This window comes from Eucalyptus grandis, chromosome 2 (assembly GCF_016545825.1).
Source record: "Eucalyptus grandis isolate ANBG69807.140 chromosome 2, ASM1654582v1, whole genome shotgun sequence".
Lineage (NCBI taxonomy): Eukaryota > Viridiplantae > Streptophyta > Magnoliopsida > Myrtales > Myrtaceae > Eucalyptus > Eucalyptus grandis.
Window position 1 is genome coordinate 1,667,343 of NC_052613.1, and position 21,186 is coordinate 1,688,528.

Below are 21,186 nucleotides of genomic sequence, written 5' to 3' on the forward strand. Positions count from 1 at the left end.
GAATTGGAGTAAAACCTTTGTCCCTTTTAATAAAAACAGAAAAAGACTCTCGGTAAAAGATATTTCATTGCGAAGCAATTTGGCAAACAAAATCCCTTGCTCATGCTCGGATAAAGGTTGTGGAATAAGAAAAAGTAGTTGAGGGCATCATTTTCCTTTGCAACTAGTTTAGAAAGCATCTCAGTAACTTCTTCAGGTACAACCCATTCATAGATTGTTCAAGATGCTCATCGCCGATACCTTTTAGACACATCCAGGATTTTCATTCGTCTTCTTCTGACTATAATTCTGTGGCGCCTCTATCTCTATCAAGGGTTCTCTGTCATGCTATTAACATTGATGGTTTTATTAATTATTGTGATGGGCCTAAGTTGGCCCGTCCGCTCATGTTGGGCCTAAAAGCCTTGTCCACAAGATTATGGCCCATGGATGGAGGGATATGTTGAAGGGTTGTAACTTTTGGGGGAACGTCTTTTACAAAAGGGACACGTCCTTTGGAGAGGACGTATTTAAGGTGAAAAGAGAGGGAGGAACGCACCTTTTGACAATACGTACGTTCCTCCTCCCTCTCTCCCTCCAAAAGAAAAGGTAATAAAGAGACGACACTCTCTTCCCTTCAAGGCGAATTGACGTCATCGGATCGAATGGGATCAGTTTTCTTCGTCATATCAGCATTGGTGTTTAATCCGTGGACAATAAAGTACGCTCGATTTCGTGGTATGTCTTTGATCGGTGATACATATTTGTTTCTGGGCTCGTCTTCCACATTCATTTTAAGGGTTCAATTTAGTGTTGAATCCTATTTTTGGGAATTCAACAATCCCAACATTGATATTAGAGCAAGAGTTCATGTTTCACGATCCTTTTTTCATGTTTTCCCAACCCCTTTCATGTTTATGGATGATTTTTTATTGATGTTTTGTGAAACTAATCGGCCGACACCGATCAGGGCGGAAAAATCTTGACACCCGAGCACTGTTCATCCATTTTTTTTGAGTTTCTGTAAGTCAAAATCCATTTCGATGGCATTGGATAGAAGGTCTCATCGAAACGAGCGCAACGAGTGGTGGAACGCCGCTAAAGGCCGCCAGATGTGCCCCCACATGCAGCCGGAGCGAAACGACGTCTTGCACGCGCCGATTTGCAGGGGCAGGTGCGTGCATCACACGCGCATGCACGGCCGACACACGCATGTGTGACACACGTGCGTGTGTGCCGTCGCTGGCGCTTGCGAGGCACACGCCAGCTGACGTCATCATGACATCATTTGCACGCATGCCACCCGTGCCGGGTCGGACCGACCCCCGGCCCGACCAGCGGCCCGACCCGCTGACCTTAATTGTTGACCGTTGCTAACTGTTGACCGTTGACAACCGTTGACCGTTGACTTTGACCGTTGACAAAAAGAAAAAAAAAGAAGGAAAAAGAATTTGTTTCTTTTTCAATTATGTCTATGTGGGTTATAAGTAATCTATTTTTTGTTCAGCAATTGTTGCATTAATCATGGAAAATTATGTATTTTCCTTATGTTCATTATGGATTATAAGTGATCCATTTTAATTCTGCATTTGTTATAGGAACTATGATTCTTTATGCACGGATACCATTCCCAAGAACGGGCGAAGGAAGTGCAAGACTTAAAAGACTGATGACAGAGTTAACTAGTTATCGGTGGCATGACGGTGATTTAGTATCACATGTGATCAGGGTCAATCAGATGATATATGAAATCATCTAGAATGGTTATCTTATGCCGGATTTTGAGAAGGTGCCGGCATTGATGAACACTCTTCCACCCGAATGGCAAGCAGTGTTAGATCGCCTATGGGAGGTCAACGTGGTCCTGGGTTATAGGAGGCTAGTAGTAGCTTTTGTAAGAGAGTATTATATGATTGAGTTAACCAAAACTTCAACCCTTAGATTGAGTGTCACATGACGCAGAGTGAATGCGCCTTGGAGGCGACATGAAAGCTCTCAAAAAGTTTTTCCATGGTTGGCAAATGTGCCTTCAGATTTCTTAGATATTTTGACTAATAGATTAGCAAGGACTTTCCCTATTTATTTCTTAAATTAGTTTGAGATGTTTTGGATGTAAATATCTCTTTCTATGTTGATATTTTCCCCTATATATATTACTTAGTGTAGTGGATAGTTGTATTATGTGAAAGTATTATTATTCTATTGGATATCAAATATTATTTGATTTATGTTATTATTGATTGCTATGGATAGTTCATAGAATTTTTTGTAACTTCATAGAATTCATTTTGCATAAGACAATTATATTAATAATAGTTTTAAGTTAGGATTTTTGGAGGATGATTGGAAACATAGTGACATTTTGATTCTGAAACCTTACTTGAAATTGTTCACTAATATGATGGGTCTGTGCAAAGTGGATGCATAAATGATAGGCATTAATTATTCTTGCATATATGTCTGATATGTTCATATCAATGGTTTTAGCAACTAAGAACGTAATTGCCGATATGAATGGCAACATTTGTGAAATATTGAATATGAAGATTCAATATATGCTAGAAAAGCAAGAAGCACTAGAAGCTCTTGACCATGTTATGGAAGATCTTGAGGATGCCGTGCGCCACCTTGAGCTAGTAAAGGACCGTCTAACGGTATTTGAGCCGAAAATAGATATTTGCAATGCTGGTTCTAGCTCAAAAAGGGCTTTGAGCTCTAAGCGCAAGCGTATTGATTCGTTCAATATGTGGGAATGCAAAAGATCAAGTCCTTATTGCAAGAAATCAAGAGTTAACCAACACAAGAGAGGAAAACGTCCTCAAGTGAAGAAAATGTCAAGGGTGAGATGTTACAATTGTGACAAGAAAGGTCACTATACTCGCAACTGTTGTGAGCTGAAAAAGGTAAACACGTCTTGTACATTTGAGAACTTTGCTTATGTATCAAGTTCTGTATTATTGGTTGAATCGAATCCTTTGTGGATTGTAGATTCAAGAGCAACAGACCATGTAGCGAAGGATAGAGGATCTTTCATGGAATTCCGATGAGGACCAACTGAAACTAAGTGGATCTATGTAGGAAATAACTCCAGAGCTAAAGTTAAAGGGATTGGCACCTGCCAATTGAACATGCGTGGTGGACGCACCTTGTTCCTACATGATGTTCTATATGCTTCGGAGATTCGTCGAAATTTAGTGTCTGTTTTAGTGTTGGTTAAGCTTGGTTTTAGCGTGAACTTCCGTAATAGCGGTGTACATTTGTATTTGGATACAAACTACTATGGTTGTGGTCATTTTCTGGATGGTTTTATTGTACTAAATGTTGACTGTGGTGATGTCAATATTTGTTATTCCATTTTCACGTCTTCTACTTCATATGATAATGATGTGAATGTGTGGCATGCTAGACTTGGTCATATTGGCCAACAACGTATGAATAGACTAGCCAAAGATGGCTTGTTGGGCAACATTGAATATGTCGATTTGCCCATATGTGAGCATTGTCTAGTATAGAAAACGACAAGAAAACCATTTGGAAAATGTAAAAGAGTTTAATTTCCTTTATAATTAATCCATTCTAACCTCTGTGGTCCAATAAATATAAGAGGAAGGCATGGGGCTGTTTACTTTATCACATTTATCGATGATTATACTCAATTCGGATATATCTATTTGATTTCTCATAAATCTGAAGTATTTAGTTGTTTTAAAAAGTTTATGAACTTGGTAGAAAATCAATTAGATAAGAAAATAAAAGTATTGAGATCCAATTGAGGACGATAATATTTGTCTGATGAGTTCATAAAATTATGTGATGAAAAAGGAATAGAAAAACAGTTGTCTATTCCATATACTCCTCAACAAAATGGTGTTACGGAGAGAGGGAACATAACCCTATTGGAAATGGTTAGGTCCATGATGACGCATGTTAATTTACCTATCACTTTTTGGAGTGATGATTTGTTAACTGCTGCCTATATACTTAACCATGTGCCTTCCAAATCAGTTACTTCCACTTCATATGAGTTATGGACGGGTAGAAAATCGAACTTAAGTTTTCTTAAGCCATGGGGTTGTGCTGCCTGTACTCATGAACCCTCTCACAAGTTTGGGAAATTGGGTCCCACAAAAAAGAAGAGTATTTTCATAAGATACTCCGAACACTCGAAATGATATGTGTTCATAGGTGAGCAGGAAAGTGGAAGTATAACTAAATTTGAATCACGGGATATCACATTCTTAGAAGATGAATTTCCTAATAAGGGGGAAATAGAGGAAGATTACTCCCTATTTGAAACCTTGAATCAAGATAATGAACTTAATAAAGTTCGTCCAAGTGGGAGTAACATAAGAAGTGAAGAATTTAATTCAACTCACTCTTAATTACAACCACATGATGAGATGATATCATCATTATCTAATCCGAGTGGGAGCATGGTGGGGAATGATGTGCAAAGTGTACAATCTCCCATACGGCGAACAAGTCACAAAAGTATTCCCCTTTGACATTTTGGCATTGAAGGGAAACTTTCATGGTTGCTCCATAAGATGAGGATAAGTCAAGAAATATTAATGAGGCTCTAACTTGCCCTAGTAAGGAAAAAATGGATTCATGCAATGGAAGAGGAGATGGAGTCAATGAAGTCAAACCAAGTTTGGGAACTGATTGATCTTCCAAAAGGACGCAAAGCTATTGGGAACAAGTGGGTTCTCAAAATAAAGCGTCAAGCTAATGGCTCGATATAAAGGCATAAGGCTTGCCTTGTGGCGAAGGGGTATAATCGACATGAATGAATTGATTTTGAAGAAACATTTTCTCCTATAGTGAGATTGACCTCGATTCGCATTATTCTGGCAATAATGGCTATTATGGATCTTGAGTTACATCAAATAGATGTAAAGACTGCTTTCCTCATTGGAGAATTAAAGGAAGAAATATATATGGAACGACCTGCTAGTTTCATTATAGAAGGCTAAGAAGGAAAAGTATATCAACTTTTGAGATCGATATATGACTTTAAGCAGTCATCGAAACAATGATATATACGTTTTCATAATGCCATAATGGGATGTGATTTTACAATGATTGATGATGATCATTGTGTATATATCAAAAGATCCAAAGATCAATTTGTGATCATATCATTATATGTTGATGATATACTAATTACTAGAAGTAATAATGAGTTTGTTAATATTGTCAAAAGTTGGCTATCTTCCAACTTTGAGATGAAAGACATGAGTGAGGTTACATACATTCTTGGAGTTAAGATTTCAAGGAATGGTTTGAAGAGATCATTGTCTCTTTCGCAAGAAACATATATAAATAGGGTTTTTGAATGATATCGTATGCAAGACGATACTCCTATTGCAAAAGGCGAAGGATTAAGCCACAAATTGTGTCCAAGGACTCCACAAAAGAATGAACAAATGCAACATGTTCCTTATGCTAGTGCTGTTGGAAGCTTGATGTACGCTATGATGTGTACAAGACTTGACATATGTTTTGCAGTTGGAATGGTGAGTAGATACCAATCCAATCCAAGTCACGCACATTAGAAAGCCGTTAAGAGAATACTGAGGTATCTAAATGGAACCCCATTGATCATACGTTGAGTTATCAAGGAAAAGATCTGCGACTCGAAGACTATTTAGATGTTGATTGGGGAAGAGATTTAAATGAAAAGAAATCTACCTCTGGATTTGTTTTCTTTCTAAATAATGGCGCCATATGTTGGAGCAGTAAGAAACAAACGTGTATAGCCTTGTCCACGATGGAAGCTGAATTCATGGCATTATCAGCAGCAGTACAATAAGATATTTGGCTTAAGAGATTTTTGAATCATGTAGGTGTTATTGGATATGCTGTAAATCCATTATTGGTTAACTGTGATAGCCAAGCAACTATAGCGTACACCAAATATCCAAAATATCATAGCAAGACCAAACATATAGATACCAAATATAACTTTGTCAAAGAAATGGTTACACGAAAGGATGTAAACTTACAGTACATATCTACGCATAGAATGGTAGCAGATTCTATGGCAAAATCAATACCTAGAGATGTGTTTTATAGTCATGTAAAATCTCTAAGACTGTGTAGAGGCGGATGTACTGAATATTGTAATTTCCTTGAAGTGTTCACATTTAATGAATTTGTGTTTTTCATCATTAATGCCTATGAATTTTTGTTTGACGTTTATGCATCTTAATGCTCAGTGCATTATATTAAGTTGAGAAAGTATGTCGGACAGATAAAATATTAGTCCACTCACACGGATAATCGCATCTATTTACTGTGTGATAAATAGAGTTGAGATAGTTTTTAAGCTTATTATCTAGGTGATAATCAAGAGTTCAAGCTTAAAATATATATGTCGCCTTAACTAAGTGTTAAGATGAGGACATGATATGTGCTATGTCCGAAAGTAAAATACCCCACATATTTTACTTTATCTGTCTAAGATGTCAGTTGTGAGTTATGATGAATTCTGTGAATGAGTAGATGTGTGAACTCAAGTTAGACATTATGTATGTCTGAACTATCATTTGTACAATATTGAAGGTATAGACATACGCTCCATGGGAAAAGAGTTAATACCGTAATACGTATTTCTTACTACGTATGCATGAAACGACCAATAAGAGTGGCAAAAGTTTGATCTCAACTTTTATGCCGTGAGAGACTCTTAGGAAAAAGAGTTCCTCAATTTTAGTGCCCTCATGACTCTTACTTATTCTCAAGATTTTTATTTAGTGTTTGCTATCTTAGGATGTTACCAATGATCATGAATTAATTCGATCTAATGAGACATTTCTAGAAAAGCAAGTTGAACTGAAATTGAGAGTTTGAAGAAAATGGGAAGATCGAATTTGGAGAATCACATATTAGTTTTGTGTTCACTGGTCGACCAATTATGACTGTCTTTGGGATAATCATAATTGTGAATACAATATATCGTTGTTTAAAAAGAGATCAAGAGAGATATAAATGTGATCGATCGATCTAGGGTACTGCATACTAAATCTACTCAAAGTATGATGCCAATTATGAGTTGCTATATATTCCTAACAGATGTATAGTAACGAGCTCTCAAAGTATGCTGGTCGCACAGATTACTCACCGGTATGAATGTTGAAGAGAGGTAAAAAGGATCATGTTCGGCCCACCATGTGCAAGCGGGAGATGATGGTTTTATTAATTATTGTGATTGGCCTAAGTTGGCTCGTCCACCCATGTTAGGCCTAAAGCCTGGCCCACAAGATTAGGGCCCATGGATAGAGGGATATGTTGAAGGGTTGTAACTTTTGGGGGGACGTCTTTTACCGAAGGGACACGTCCTTTGGAGAGGATGTATTTAAGGGGAAAAGAGAGGGAGGAACGCACCTTTTGACAGTAAGTACGTTCCTCCTCCCTCTCTCTCTCTCCAAAAGAAAAGGTAACAAAAGAGACGACACTCTCTTCCCTTCAAGGCGAATTGACATCATCAGATCGAACGGGATCAGTTTTCTCCCTCATATCAGTGTTGGTGTTTAATCTGTGGACAATAAGGTACGCTCGATTTCGTGGTGTGTCTTTGATCGGTGATACATGTTTGTTTTTGGGCTCGTCTTTCACATCTGTTTTAGGGGTTCGATTTAGTGTCAAATCCTGTTTTTGGGAATCCGACAATCTCAACAAACGTTGTTCACACGTGCCCATACGCTAAGTTTTGCAGCATCTTTGACTCTCAACGTCGACCCTAACTGTTTTTTGTTTTGTTTTGTTGGACCTATGTATACAAAGAAATTGTATCATGGACGTTGGACCACATAATGCCTGCATAGAACCTATGTTAGAAACATTGCAATGTCAGAAACTAGGATAAACGGGTAGAAGGAATTTGAGATGCGAAATCTGTCTTAAGATCAATACCAAACAACCGATTGTTAATCAATGCTAGCGTTGGGTTATTTGAAGGAAGTCTTTGGTTGACATATGTCGCATGTCACAATGACAGTCGGCATATACGACTTGATTAAGTGAAAACAAAGGAGCCGTGTGGGAGTAATAATAAAACAAGTGCTTGGCAGAGTTCTTGGCCATCGCGGTCGAGGATACAACTATGGTTCAGACTTTGCCAAGCTACAAGGACATGATCAGCCAGTACTTCCTCGTGAGGTGATGAAGAGATATGTGCGGCGATTTGCCAAGCTAGTGGAGATTGCCAATGATTGGCGATTTGGGAGGGCTTGGTTGGAGGTTGCTCTTTCTTTTCCTAGACTTGCTCTTTCCCAAAACAATCAGCAAAGCTGCTAGGACCAAGCATGTTGGGAGAAACAAATCATGATATTGCTATTCTCTACTTCTTAATTGATTCCCACACAGTTTAATATACGGAAGTCAATGAAATTCGGCTGAGAGTCGCTCCGCCGACTGGAACACTTAAAGGAGCTCCTGTGTCAATCACTTCCATTCCTCTCATTAAACCATCTGTAGCACTCATAGCTACAGCTCTAACTTGATTATTTCCTAATAATTGTTGTACCTCACAAGTCACATTAATTTCTTGACCGATAGTATCTCGACCTTTAACTACCGAGCGTGGTAATCTTATCAAGTCAAGAGCAAGACAGCTGTGGCAAAAGACTAGCTTTCTTTAAGAGTCTCTCTCTCTCTCTCTCTCTCTCTCTCTCTCTCTCTCTCTCTCTCTCTCTTGGAAGAGCTCCATCTCTATCCATGGTGATAGTGTGTCCCAAGCCCTAAATCTCCCAATATCAATGAATCCCAATACACTGACGACTAAAAATTCCTCAACCCGAACACGAGACCACAAAAATGGATGAACCTATCGTCACAATGTAATCTCTCCTTACTATCATCATCCGTCATCACTCATTACAACAGCCCCTTACGAGTATGGATGGAGTCTGGACTTTATGGATTCTTTGGGTAAAGAATGGTAAGTGAAATAGAGACAGCAACGGTATTCGAGCTCCCTTCATCCACGTTTTTTCGGCTCCACCACTCGGTATGTGTAGGATTTAATGTCTTTCCTTTCCTAGGAAAGTCTTAGAGGATGTCCTGAATTTGCACCTATAAAACAAAAAAGAGGTTGCAATGGAGAATGAATTAGTTAAAGAGCATAGGTTGGCTGCATTATGTAGACGAATGGGGCAAATGTGGTTAGAGGATTTTGTAGCCAACGTGTTTGAAGAAATCCCTAAGGATAAATGGAAAGCTTGTAATCTCATACTGCTAGGAAACTATTCTCCAGGCCTAATGTTAACTTTCCGGCCTTTTTATCCACAATGAAGAAGGCTTGGAAGACTGAAAATGTAGTGTGTGAGGTAGTGCAGTCGGGCCTATTTTCGTTCACTTTCAGAGAGGAAGCTAATTTGAAAAGAGTCTTGGATGCCAGCCCTTGGTGTTTCTTGGGGAACCTGCTGATTCTATACAAACTACAACCAAAGGTACCTATCCACAAGCATGTCTTTACTCATTGTGCATTTTGGGTGCAAGTGTTGGGAATTCCAATAATTCGAATCACTTTGAAAAGACAATGCTTTGGAGGTGGTCGGGAAGATAGGCAAGGTGGTGGAATTGAAAATAGATGGCAAAGAAGGCAGTCCATGTAAAGTGGGCAGAGCGCGGGTGATGCTAAACTTATCACGCCCCCTACGGCCAGGAGCATTGGTGAATTTTGATGATGATCAAATATGGGTGGACTTTAAGTACAAGAGGCTTCCTTACTATTGCTATTCATGTGGCCGAATAGGCCATTATGCCACAACCTATGAGGAAAACCCTTATGAGGAACCAAAGCCGGGGGAGGAAGTAGCGGGAAACTTTGGATTTTGGCTAAAAGCGGAAGCAAAGGAAAATAGCCCTTTCTGAAAAATGTATTATGGGGAGGAGATACCAAATGAGGAGCAAGAAATAGGCGAGGAAACTCCACCGGCCGGTACTATGAAGATCCCAACCGGTACTCATAATTATGAACAGCAATTGAATTATCCTATGGAAGCTCAATCTTCAAAATTACTAAAGTTAAAAGGGAAAGGCATAGCTAGTGAGCCCAAGGTCGTGAAAGGCAAAAGAGACACAAGCTCTCTACTTCTTCTCTCAAATTCATCATGGACAGAAACGGTGCTGGATAGCACAGCTACAACACACAAAAAGAGCAAGAAAGGTCATATTCTTCCGGCAAGCAAGAAAATAAAGAGGGCAAAGTGTTATAATTTACGGGGATAGGATGCAAATGCAATTGATGAGACTCTGCTTCTCAAAACACTTATCCATGTGGATAAGGGAGTGCATGAATGGGCTTTGGTGGCTAGCCCTAATAAGCCACCGGGGGATAAATGAAAGTTTTGAGCTGGAACTGTCAGGGATTGGGGTCTACCCTGACGGTCCAGCATCTCAGAGCCCTTGTGGCTCTTGATAGACCTGAATTGGTGTTCCTAATGGAGACAAAGAATAGAAAAGCAGTGGTGGACAGAGTTAGGCAGCAACTTAAGTTCAAGGAGTCGTTTATTATCAATCCAATTGGCATAGCAGGGGGACTAATAGCAATGTGGAATGAGGAATTAAAGGTGGAGGTAAAGGAGCATTCAAACGAGCTGATCGATATTATATATAGGGATCCTACTTCCGATACCCTGATGAGAATATCCTTTCTACACGCATCTACTGATTTCCAGAAGAGGATTTGTTTATGGTAGAAACTTCGAGCAATCCACCATATCAACTCACTACCATGGATTTGCATGGAGGACTTCAACGAGGTTCTTGATTTCTGGGAAAAGGAAGGAGGACGAGGGATGGATCATTATCGAATGGTGGCTTTTAGGGAAGTGCTGAATGACTTGTGCATTAATGGATATTAAAAGTAAGGGGTGTGCCTATACATGGTCAAATAACTGGGGGAATTTGGTAAGAGAAAGGCTTGACAAGGTGTTATGCAACATAGAATGGAGCGTGAAGTTTCCAAATGTAGAGGCTGTTGCTTTGCCAGCATTAGGTTCTGACCATAGTCCTCTTATCCTCACTCTACACCTGAATATCCTCTGAAGGAAAAAAGAGTTTCGCTTTGAGGCATATTGTTTAGAAGACCAAGAATGCAGAGATATAGTTAAAGGAGCGTGGAATGATCACCATAACACACTGGAAGATGTAGTTCAAAAATCACAAAAGGTGGCTGGTGCATTGGGAACATGGAGTAAACGGAAATTCTCAAACGCACATAAGCAAATTGAACTTTTAAAGAGAAGACTCCTTTGTGTGACTAATAGTCCAGAAGGAGCTGAGTTCTGGGAGGAAATCAAACAAATTAAAGAGCGGATTGAACAGTTATGGAGGCATGAAGAGATGTACTGAAGTATGAGATCCCGCATTAAGTGGCTAAGGTGGGGGGATAGAAATTCCAAATACTTTCATGCTACTACGGTCCAGTGGAGGGTACGGAATAGAATCACAATGTTGAAAATGAATGATGATCATTGGTGTCGGGAACCGAAGCACTAAAGCGACACATTGGCCGTTTTACAATCCCTCTACACCATTGAAGGTCCTAGAAATTTTCAACCAGACCTAGATCAATGCCCACAACTTGTCAATGCATAAATGAACGAGTCCTTGATGAGGAGGGTAACAATGGATGAAGTAAAAGAGGCGGTTTTCAAATGGGAGCCACTAAGGCACCCGGACTAGATGGGCTTTGTGGGCAATTTTATCATCATTATTGGATTGACATTCAACAAGATGTATTCCAGATGGTTGATAGCTTCCTCACTACGGGTACTTTCGATCCTAAATTGAATATGACACACATTGTTCTCATTCCAAAAGTAACAACTCCAGAACACATTACTCAATATAGACCCATTAGTTTATGTAATTTCAGTTATAAGGTCATTTCTAAAGTAATGGCAAACTATCTTAGGCTATGGCTTCCGGATATTATTGCAATAGAACAGAGTGCCTTTGTGAGTGGAAGACAAATAGTTCAGGAGGTGCTACATCAACTGCGCATTCGAAAGAGGAAAAAGAAAGTTCAGGCAGTTCTTAAATTAAATATGCAAAAGGCATATGATCGAGTTGAATGGGATTTCTTATATGAGTGTATGAAGAAAATGGGATTCTGCAAGGAATGGGTCCAGTGTGTGAAACAGTGCATTTCTATGGTATATTTTAGTGTGAAAATTAATGGAGAGTCGATACAACAGTTCCATCCATCTCGAGGTATAAGACAGGGAGATCCACTTTCGCCTTACTTATTTATTATTATGGCAAATGTGCTATCTATTCTAATGAGCAGGGCAATATCAGATGGAAGTCTGAGGGGAATCAAATTAAATAGGTGGTGTCCAACTCTATCTCATCTTTTATTTGCGGATGACGTCATATTTTTCTTGGATGGAATGATTATGGAATGTCAAAACCTAGCGAATATCCTAAACCAGTATTGCTATGCATCAGGGCAGGCCATCAACTTAAACAAGTCAGGTATTTTCTTTAGCCAGAATTGTCCACTAACTCTAAAGAGAAACTTGGCAAATCAACTACGAGTCCCTATTATAGACAAGACAAGCAAATACTTGGGAATTCCGTCGGACTGGGACAATAAAAAAGCATATGTTTGCATGGATCCTAGCAAGGGTCAACTCGAAGCTAGAGGGCTGGAAGGAGAAATTGTTGACTAAAGCGGGGAAAGAGGTACTTATCAAAACAGTTGTACAAGCTCTTCCACAGTATGCAATGTCTATTTTCAAGATACCGATCTCTATTCGTAAATCAATAGAAAAAAGAATTGCGTGCTTTTGGTGGAAACAAACTATTGACCAAAAAGGAATTCATTGGAAGAGTTGGGAATCTTTGAGAACAAGGAAGGACACCGGAGGATTGGGGTTCAGAGATTTAGTGTCTTTCAATAAGGCTATACTGGGGAGACAAGCGTGGCGACTTGTTCAGGATCCGAATTCCCTATGGAAAAAAGTTGTTAAAGGTATTTATTACCCACAAGGAGAGTTTTGGCGTGCTGGTAAGGGTAGTCGCCCCTCATGGGGATGGCAAAGTCTGCTGATAGGAAGGGAAGCAATTGAATCGGAGACGAGATGGCTAGTGGGTGATGGTAAACATATCAGAATTAGGGAAGATGTGTGGCTACCTGGAGGTCGGATCAGAGGAGGTGCAAATCTAAATGAACCAACAACTGTCGCGGAATTGATTGTACCTGAAGAAAAAGAATGGGATGTGGCGAAGCTAAAGGAAATGTTCGACGAGCAAGTTATCCACAAGATCCTTTCAATACCGCTCAGCTCACACTCATCAATGGATAGAATAGTGTGGACGGGCAATAATATGGGCTCCTATATGGTCGAAATGGCTACAACAAAATATGCTCCCAGAAAAAACAGCTGAAAGAAAACCAACCATCATCGTCATATCAGCCACCCCGAGGTCTATGGACAACAATTTGGCAAACCCCACACTACCCAAAAGTGAAATTTTTCCTATGGAGCGTCTGTAATAATGCGTTGCCGACAAGAGAAAATCTCTACAGGAGGAAAATGTTACCTGATCCACTTTGTCCCATTTGCCATGAAGCCCCAGAAACTCTCGAGCATCTCCTCCTCTTATGTTCCTGGACGAAATAGATATGGTTAGATCCCCACATACTATTGAATACAGCCATTGAGAAAGTCACAAGAATGGATAAATGGATCTCGGAGAACTTGTTTCACCAGAATGAGTGGAAATCAAATGCACTCCTTGCAGGTATTTTATGGTCGATATGGAAAGCAAGAAATGCATGGGTTTTCAGATCCAATCGACTAAAACCACAACAAATCGTGGAGGACGCAAGCTATGATCTTGAACTCTACAGAAAATGGAGTCCCAATACCACAATGCAAAACCGAAAGAACGAGCAACTTGGGAGAGGGGAGGAGTGGATACCACCGATAAAAGGCGAGCTGAAATTGAATGCGGATGGGTCTTGGAGTTGCGCCTCAAAACAGGGCGCGGTTGCAGGGATTTGCAGAGACCATCACGGGCGTCTTGTGGATGGATTCACCAAGAAAATCCTCGCACCATCTGCCCTTGTCGTAGAAACCCTAGCTCTAAAGGAAGGGCTGCACTTCGTGGAGGAGACACGCACGAGTGCCCTTCAGTTCAACGAACAGGGGAGACCAACTAAAGTATTTCCTGTTCAGATCATCACAGACAACTCAACAGCAGCAGAAGCTATCCTGGGCTGGGCCGAAATACCTTGGGCTGTTCAATCGGTGGTGGCAGAGTGTAAACAAAAGTTGGGTTCATTAGCTGCAGTGTCCATGGGCTTCAATCCGCGAGAAACGAACCGGGCAGCGGATTGGATCGTGAAGGTGTGCCGCGATGATTCCCTTGCGCCGAACCGGTTGTCTTATCCTCCTCACTGTCTTACGTCTATCTTGTGTTTGGGCTTGGGTAAAAGTCCTTGTTTTGTTCCCAGGACGTAATGAAAGAAACCTCTTTTGACCAAAAAAAAAAAAAAAAGTCACTGAAATTATCTATCTGATTTGCCGGCCATTTGGTTTTAATTTTAGTCAATGTCAGTCTTATAAAAAAAATGTCCTTCTCTGGTGATTATATGATGCATTTGTCATGGACAAAGCCATTCACATGCAATGTAGTGCATCGTGGTAGAATTTTCTTATGTCCTGAAAGCCATCCTGGGATATCATCCTGTGCAGGGTAACAAAAGAATGCTGCTAGGATTAGCGATGGCAATAGCGACCCAAAATCAGTGCTCTTCCGACTAATCATTGGAGCCGCGCCAAATCATCTAGGGTGGGTTGATCACGTGATCATCATGCTTTAAGCATGTCGCTTTTAGATATCGCTATTTAAGATCAATTGATTAGGTTGAATTAAATTTCAATCAGCCATAGATTAAAAATTAAGAGTTCACGCCTTCTTGTCGACTAATGATTCTAAGAAATTAGGCTGCAAGCCATCCATCTTGAGTACCATCCATTATTAAAGATCATTATACACTAATCTTCCTTGATTATTCTAACTATTCTGTCATTAAGAAAACAGAGCAATTCTGAAATTTTGTAAATCAAAATCCATCCAAGATTTGGATTGACCGAATCGACTCTCAGATGAATCTCCGGGGCTATCATAAAATTTGGTGCCTTTGCTCAGACGTGTTGGCCTCTCCCATTTCGTGTTCGCAAAGAGCCCTTCACCTTCCTCAATCCTCAGTACCGAAGCTCCTACATCAGTTCATGACGTTCATCGCTTATATCTTTAAATACATCCCTATTTTGGATCGTCTTCTTCTCACAATAACTGTTTTCCACATGCGCATATAGGCCTAATTGATACTTCACTGAACCTATCTTTATGAAAAGAGTGTATTCCGACCATCAGACTGCATAAGAACTTTGCATTGCCAGAAATATTTGGAAAATGGGAAGAAGGAACTTCATCCGCCACATCTGTCGGACAACATTGCCTGAATTAGATGTAAAAATAAGTAAAAATCGTTGGTAGCATTATAGAGTGGCTATAGCGGCAGAAGCAATGAGAGGGAACTTCTTGTGAATGGTTAGACCAGTGGACTCGGTCATGTCCAGCTGCCCCACGCCATCAGGCAATCTCCAATCGAACTTGTGCAAGAGATTGGCCAAAACAAGCTCATCCACAACAATGGCGAATGCGATTCCCGGACAGCCTCTCCGCCCTGCTCCGAATGGAATGAGCTCAAAGTCATGTCCCTGGAAATTGATGGATGAGTTCAAGAACCTCTCCGGACGGAACTCGTCTGGCGAGTCCCACAGCGAAGGGTCTCTCCCGATGGCCCAAGCATTGACAATCACTCGCGTCCTTGCCGCGACGTCATAGCCCGTCACTTTGGTGTCTTGGGTTGACTCTCGGGGGATTAGTAGTGGGATCGGAGGATGCGATCGGAGGGTTTCCTTGATCACGGCTTTCAAGTAGCACATTTGGTCCAGGTCTTCCTCGGTTATGCTCGACTTGTGACCGGCAATCCTTCTGACCTCGGCTTGTGCTTGTCGCATTGCATTTGGATGTCTGAGAAGCTCGGTCATTGCCCACTCTAGGGCAGTGTATGTAGTGTCTGTTCCCGCTGCAAATGCATCCTGCAATTATAACAATGTTGTCGGCATGACTATCGTACGCCTGCTCGAAAGTATTCTTGCCTGATGATTAACCTTGTTGCCAACATTGGGGGACTAACATTAAGATGAAATTACAATTGGCCTATCAATCCAAAGTGCCCAAAATAGTGCTCCTTGACCAAAAGGAGAAAGCTCAATCAGAGAAGGAGAGTGCTAGGATCTAGACTATACAATACTCTGTTCATTTTAGTCTGTCTCTACCTACATGATCAGTACCATCACGTAGCAATCTAGAGTGATTCCACGTTATTTCATAGGCTAATTAAAGTGCAACTTTTGCCAAAAACTTGAGTGCAAATTGCTAAAATGACATCGACTGACATTGCATGCTCACAACTGAAAGAGGTATTAAACCGTCCGTTTGGGCTTAACTCCCCCAAAAAATCTAAATTTTAGGTGAAATCTCAATTCTGCCCAAACTTATTTAAGTTTAAAAAAAAAAAATCATAGATTTTCACTATACTCCCAAATTCACTCCCACAACACTCTCACTTTTGCACGGAATAACAGTAGCCTCATGATATTGATAATTTGGAAGAACTCGGTGGCTATTTTTGGATGCGAGAGCAGATTTAAAACTAGAAAGAAAAATATAATTTTTATTAGGAAAAATGTTATGGATAAAATCAGAATTGGACTTAAAAAGTTTGGAGTTTTTAAGGGAATTAAGCATCATCTTTTTGCAAGAGATGTGTGCTAAACTAACAAATTAAAAAACATGCCGAGACAAAAGTCTATAATGGACAGAGTGATCTGAAACATTAGAAGAGATCGTGGCCACATATCGATGGTTCATATAGCTCCGCGCACCGTAGAATGATTCTAGGAATAATGATTAGCCAAATAAACAAAAAGGGCCGTGCAAGAACTTGCGTACCAAGATGAGAGCTTTGATGGTAATTTTATCAATGGAAAAACCGACGGAGCTATCCTTCTGGATAGAAAGCAAGATATCCACAAAATCTTCTTTGCCTTCTTGTACGTCGACGCCGCCCTCGCAGTTCATCCTCTTCTCAACATGCTCTTCCACAACTTCATCCAAGAAACCATCAAGCTCTTTAGCCACCTTGTCCAGCCGCTCATCCAAACCGCTCACTCGATCCACCCATGCAAGCCAAGGAATATAATCCCCGAAGCTGAGAGCTCCCAACAACTCCACAAATTCCATGAGTATCGCCTTGAACCTCTTCCCACCATACTTCCTCCCCAAAGCCACCCTGCACACCACGTCGTTGGTTAGCGCTGCGAACCTCTCGCCCAAATTCACGGTTGTCGGCGATGCGGAAGAAAGCAAGCCCTCGATGTCGGCGATCAGGTTGGCCACCTCTTCCTCCCGGACCAGGCGAAACGACTGGACCCTCTTGTTGCTCAGGAGTTGCAATACGAAGACGCTCTTCATCTGCCTCCAGTACTCGCCGTATGGCGCCATCGACACGTCCTTGTAGTCGTACACAAGCTTTTCGAAGATCTTCGACTTTGGCCGGTTGGCAAAGATGAGGTCGTGGGTCTTCATGATCTCGCGGGCGGCATCCGCTGACGAGACCACAAGCACCGGCACACGGCCGAGTCGGAGGAGCATGAGAGGGCCATGTTTACGGGACAAGTTTGCAAGTGAGGAGTGAGGGCGCGAGCCGATCTGGTGGAGGTTTCCGAGGATGGGAAGCCTTGGTGGCGAAGGTGGTGGGTGGTGGTGTTTTTGGGTGGTGGAAGGTGAAAGCAACCATTTGAAGAGGAGCAAGATGCAGAAGGTAAATGGTATTAAAAGGGGATAAAGATATTGCCTGAGAAGTGCACTTGACATCATTTTCTTCTATCAGAACCCCAGATACAACTTGCTTCCTCCTGCGTCTGGTTCTTTTTGTAGTGAGTAGGAGCAGGCGTTGAGGAACCTTTACACGCTATCCATCCAAAACGAAAGTCACGAGATGTCATTCAAGAATGCATTAGTATCGAAATGGGATGTGCGGTAAAATGGAATACCAGTCCAACTTCTTCGCTTGCACCATACATTGGCCTCAACAATTTGGACACGGGAACTGAGTTGCTCCGAATCAAACATGTATGTGCGGCTAAGGGTGAGTACTGAAACTGAACCGAATTAGAGCAAATCGACCGGTTCTGGACCGGTTCTGGACAGCTCCCCATTCCTAAAACTTGGAACCGGTGACTGTTGGTCCAGTCTCTTGTTCTAGGTGTAAACCAAATCATCTGGACTACCTAGACTGGCTCCATATTTTTTTATTAACAAGTTAATGATACTTGATTATACTTTTATCACATCTTTAATGTCTTTCTATCAAGATTTTTATTGATTAAATATCCAAAATACCAAAAAGTAAGAGTTTAGACTATGCAACTACACCCGAGGGGAATATGGGAAAAAAGAAGAAGATATCACCATTGGTTCTTGACTAGATGGGACTGGTTGGTTCGATTTTAAAACCGAATGGGCCAACTGCCATTCCATGAATTGAGAATTGACCCTTCTAATTCGACTTTTGATTTTAAGATAGAGATTAAATCATTCTGACTTTTACCACTTGTACATAAGATAAAGTTTGGGACCACTAAGCCTTTCAAAGCAAACGATGTTTGGTGATGGACACGGTAACGTGGGTGGATCGACCTGATTCGTTTCATATCTCCGTCAAATCAATGTGAAATCGATGACAGAGTTTGTATGGTCCAGCCGCCCCATCGGCCACCGGAATAGACACGACATCTGCATTTTGCAGTCCTCTTGTCACGTGGGGTCTTCTTCAGGGTGGACAGTTTGCGTGAACTGAACCTATTATTTTCTATGTATGGACGATCCTCTGGCTTTCAGAAGAATAAAAAAGAAAATTTTCATCACACACGTTGATAAAATTTTACTGGTTTTTTTTTTTTTGTATTTTTGGGTAATTTATGGATAATAAATAAATACCTTCAAAATAGTCAACTCTTTTTCACAGTTACTATTCATGAGTAGCTATTTATAAGGTCAAACCCAAATTAAAGTCATAGGGACACTGCATCTACATAATTGATAGGAAGTATGAATTACACCCCGATAGTATGACATCAATGACACGTCATTGAGCTGGTACAGAAGCCTCTTGAATAGGGTTGACTTGAGTCAAAGAAATGACATGAATAGGCACATATTTAGTACATATGAAGCTTTCGTCTTGTTAAATAAAAAATACAACGTTTTAAAATAGCATGAGTTGACGCATGGTTAGTGTCATAGTCCACCGGGACCCTCTCCAAATCATAAATGCTAGAAAATATAACTCTAACAGAGAATTAGGATGCATGAACACGGGTTGACAGGCTTAGTCTATACCTGGGTCGGTCGGAGAAATATAAGGTCGTGGGTCTTCATGATGTCAAGTGCACAACCAGCGGATGATACGACGAGGACGGGCGAGCTCCTGAAGGGGCCACAGCGCCTCGACAGGGCTTGAGGCGAGCAGTGAGGATAATCGCCGAGCTGGTGGAGGTTCTCGATGATTAGGAGCTTCAACAGTGACAGCGAGGGAGTGAAGGAGAGTAGCGGTGAGGCATTGATGTAAGAATATGGATGGGAAGAATTGGAGAGAAAAGTTTTCTGTATTCTCTGTATATCTCTGAATGTACAATGTAATGTTTATATTACAATACATGTATAATGAAAAAGGCAACAAAATAATGTATAGACTAGATTTGATATAAATTGATCTTCGATTTGATCTTGATTGATCTGAGGGATATTTAATATGATCTGAAGATATCTTGCGTATCTTCCAACACTCCCCCTCAAGCTGGTGGCTTGTAGATATCCAAGATGCCGAGCTTGCTTAAGAGATACGCATGCTGTCCTTGACATAGAGGTTTGGTGAACACATCTGCAGGCTGTTCTTCTGTTCCTATCCCTTGTGTTTCAATTATACCTTCCTGTATCTTTTCTCGAGTGAAATGGCAGTCCACTTCTATGTGTTTCATTCTCTCATGCACAATGGGATTTGATGCTAGTTTAAGAGCTGCATCATTGTCACAAAACAATCTGGTTGATCCTTCAACTTGTACTCCAAGGTCCCGAAGTAATCCCCGTAGCCATACTATCTCACATGTCGTTTTCGCCATAGCTCGGTATTCTGCTTCTGCTGAGGATAAAGAGACGTAAATGCTTCTTGGTTTTCCATGAAAGTAGAGAATCTCCCAACTTAATGCGAAACCGATTATGGATCTCCCGCTCATCGGACAAGTGGCATAATGCATCACAAGACGCTGTCATTTTCATATCACATTTCCTGGAAAGAAGAATCCCGAGTCCAGGACATTTCTTCAAGTACTTCACAACTTTCAGTGCAGCATTCATGTGAGACTGCTTTGGCTTGTGCATGAATTGGCTGAGTGTCTGTATAGCATAACTAATGTCTGGCCTGGTCATAGTCAAATATATGAGTTTCCCGACAAGCTTTTGATAACTCAATGGATCTTTGAGCACTGGATCTGCTTGTTGAGACACTTCAGCATCATAATTTGCCGTAGTCAATTTAACATTTTGCTCGATTGGAATCACAGCTGGCCTACAACCTGATAGACCTGCTTCTGATATAATTTCCAATGCAAATTTCCTTTGACTGAGAGATATTCCTTGACCTGATCGTGCAATTTCTATTCCGAGGAAATATTTGGGTGTACCCAAATCTTTTATGTGAAAGGTAGAATGCAAGTATTCCTTGAAAACTTGGATAGCCACTTCATCGTTTCCCATAATAAGTATATCATCTACATATATCATTAAGTATATAGATGACGTACCTTTAGTCCGAGTAAAAACGGCATAGTCAAATCTGGATTGTTGGAATCCTGCAGCTATCAAAGACTCTGCAAATTTGGCATATCATTGTCCTGGAGGCTGCTTGAGTCCATACGGGGATTTGCGGAGACGACATACTCTATTCTCCCCGTCTCCGTAAACCCTGTGGAATGTCCATATAAATCTCTTCTTCTAAATCTCCATGTAAGAAGGCATTGTGCACATCCATCTGGTGCAATGGCCAATCCT

At 40.8% G+C, this 21,186-nt stretch overlaps 2 protein-coding genes across 3 annotated transcripts; one reads left to right on the forward strand and one right to left on the reverse strand.

Moving 5' to 3' along the window:
* Nucleotides 1-13,871: 13,871 nt before the first annotated feature.
* On the forward strand, nucleotides 13,872-14,765 carry LOC104430970. The gene is made up of 2 exons (XM_039305957.1): nucleotides 13,872-14,348; nucleotides 14,697-14,765. Exons 1-2 carry the CDS (start codon nucleotides 13,872-13,874, stop codon nucleotides 14,763-14,765), a joined length of 546 nt encoding a protein of 181 aa, XP_039161891.1.
* Nucleotides 14,766-15,377: 612 nt separating this feature from the next.
* LOC104417570 (cytochrome P450 736A117) lies at nucleotides 15,378-18,302 on the reverse strand. Of its 2 annotated transcripts, XM_018866488.2 has the most exons (3): nucleotides 18,132-18,302; nucleotides 17,029-18,049; nucleotides 15,378-16,112 (listed from the first exon to the last, which is right to left on the reverse strand). In XM_018866488.2, exons 2-3 carry the CDS (start codon nucleotides 17,953-17,955, stop codon nucleotides 15,507-15,509), a joined length of 1,533 nt encoding a protein of 510 aa, XP_018722033.1. In that variant the 5' UTR covers nucleotides 17,956-18,049; nucleotides 18,132-18,302; the 3' UTR covers nucleotides 15,378-15,506. The 2 variants fall into 2 exon arrangements, with proteins under 2 accessions (XP_018722033.1, XP_010027128.1); XM_010028826.3 differs by having other exon boundaries at nucleotides 17,029-18,302.
* Between the last annotated feature and the right edge of the window lie 2,884 nt (nucleotides 18,303-21,186).

Excerpts from the sequence above, each read along its gene's own strand:
- LOC104430970 (XM_039305957.1), top strand. The coding sequence starts at position 13,872 with ATGCAAAACCGAAAGAACGAGCAACTTGGGAGAGGGGAGGAGTGGATA. Across the intron at positions 14,349-14,696 it reads CAGCGGATTGGATCGTGAAG|GGTAACAAAAGAATGCTGCT; the intron begins GTGTGCCGCGAT and ends CATCCTGTGCAG.
- LOC104417570 (XM_018866488.2), bottom strand. The coding sequence starts at position 17,955 with ATGATGTCAAGTGCACTTCTCAGGCAATATCTTTATCCCCTTTTAATA. Across the intron at positions 16,113-17,028 it reads CCATCAAAGCTCTCATCTTG|GATGCATTTGCAGCGGGAAC; the intron begins GTACGCAAGTTC and ends TTATAATTGCAG.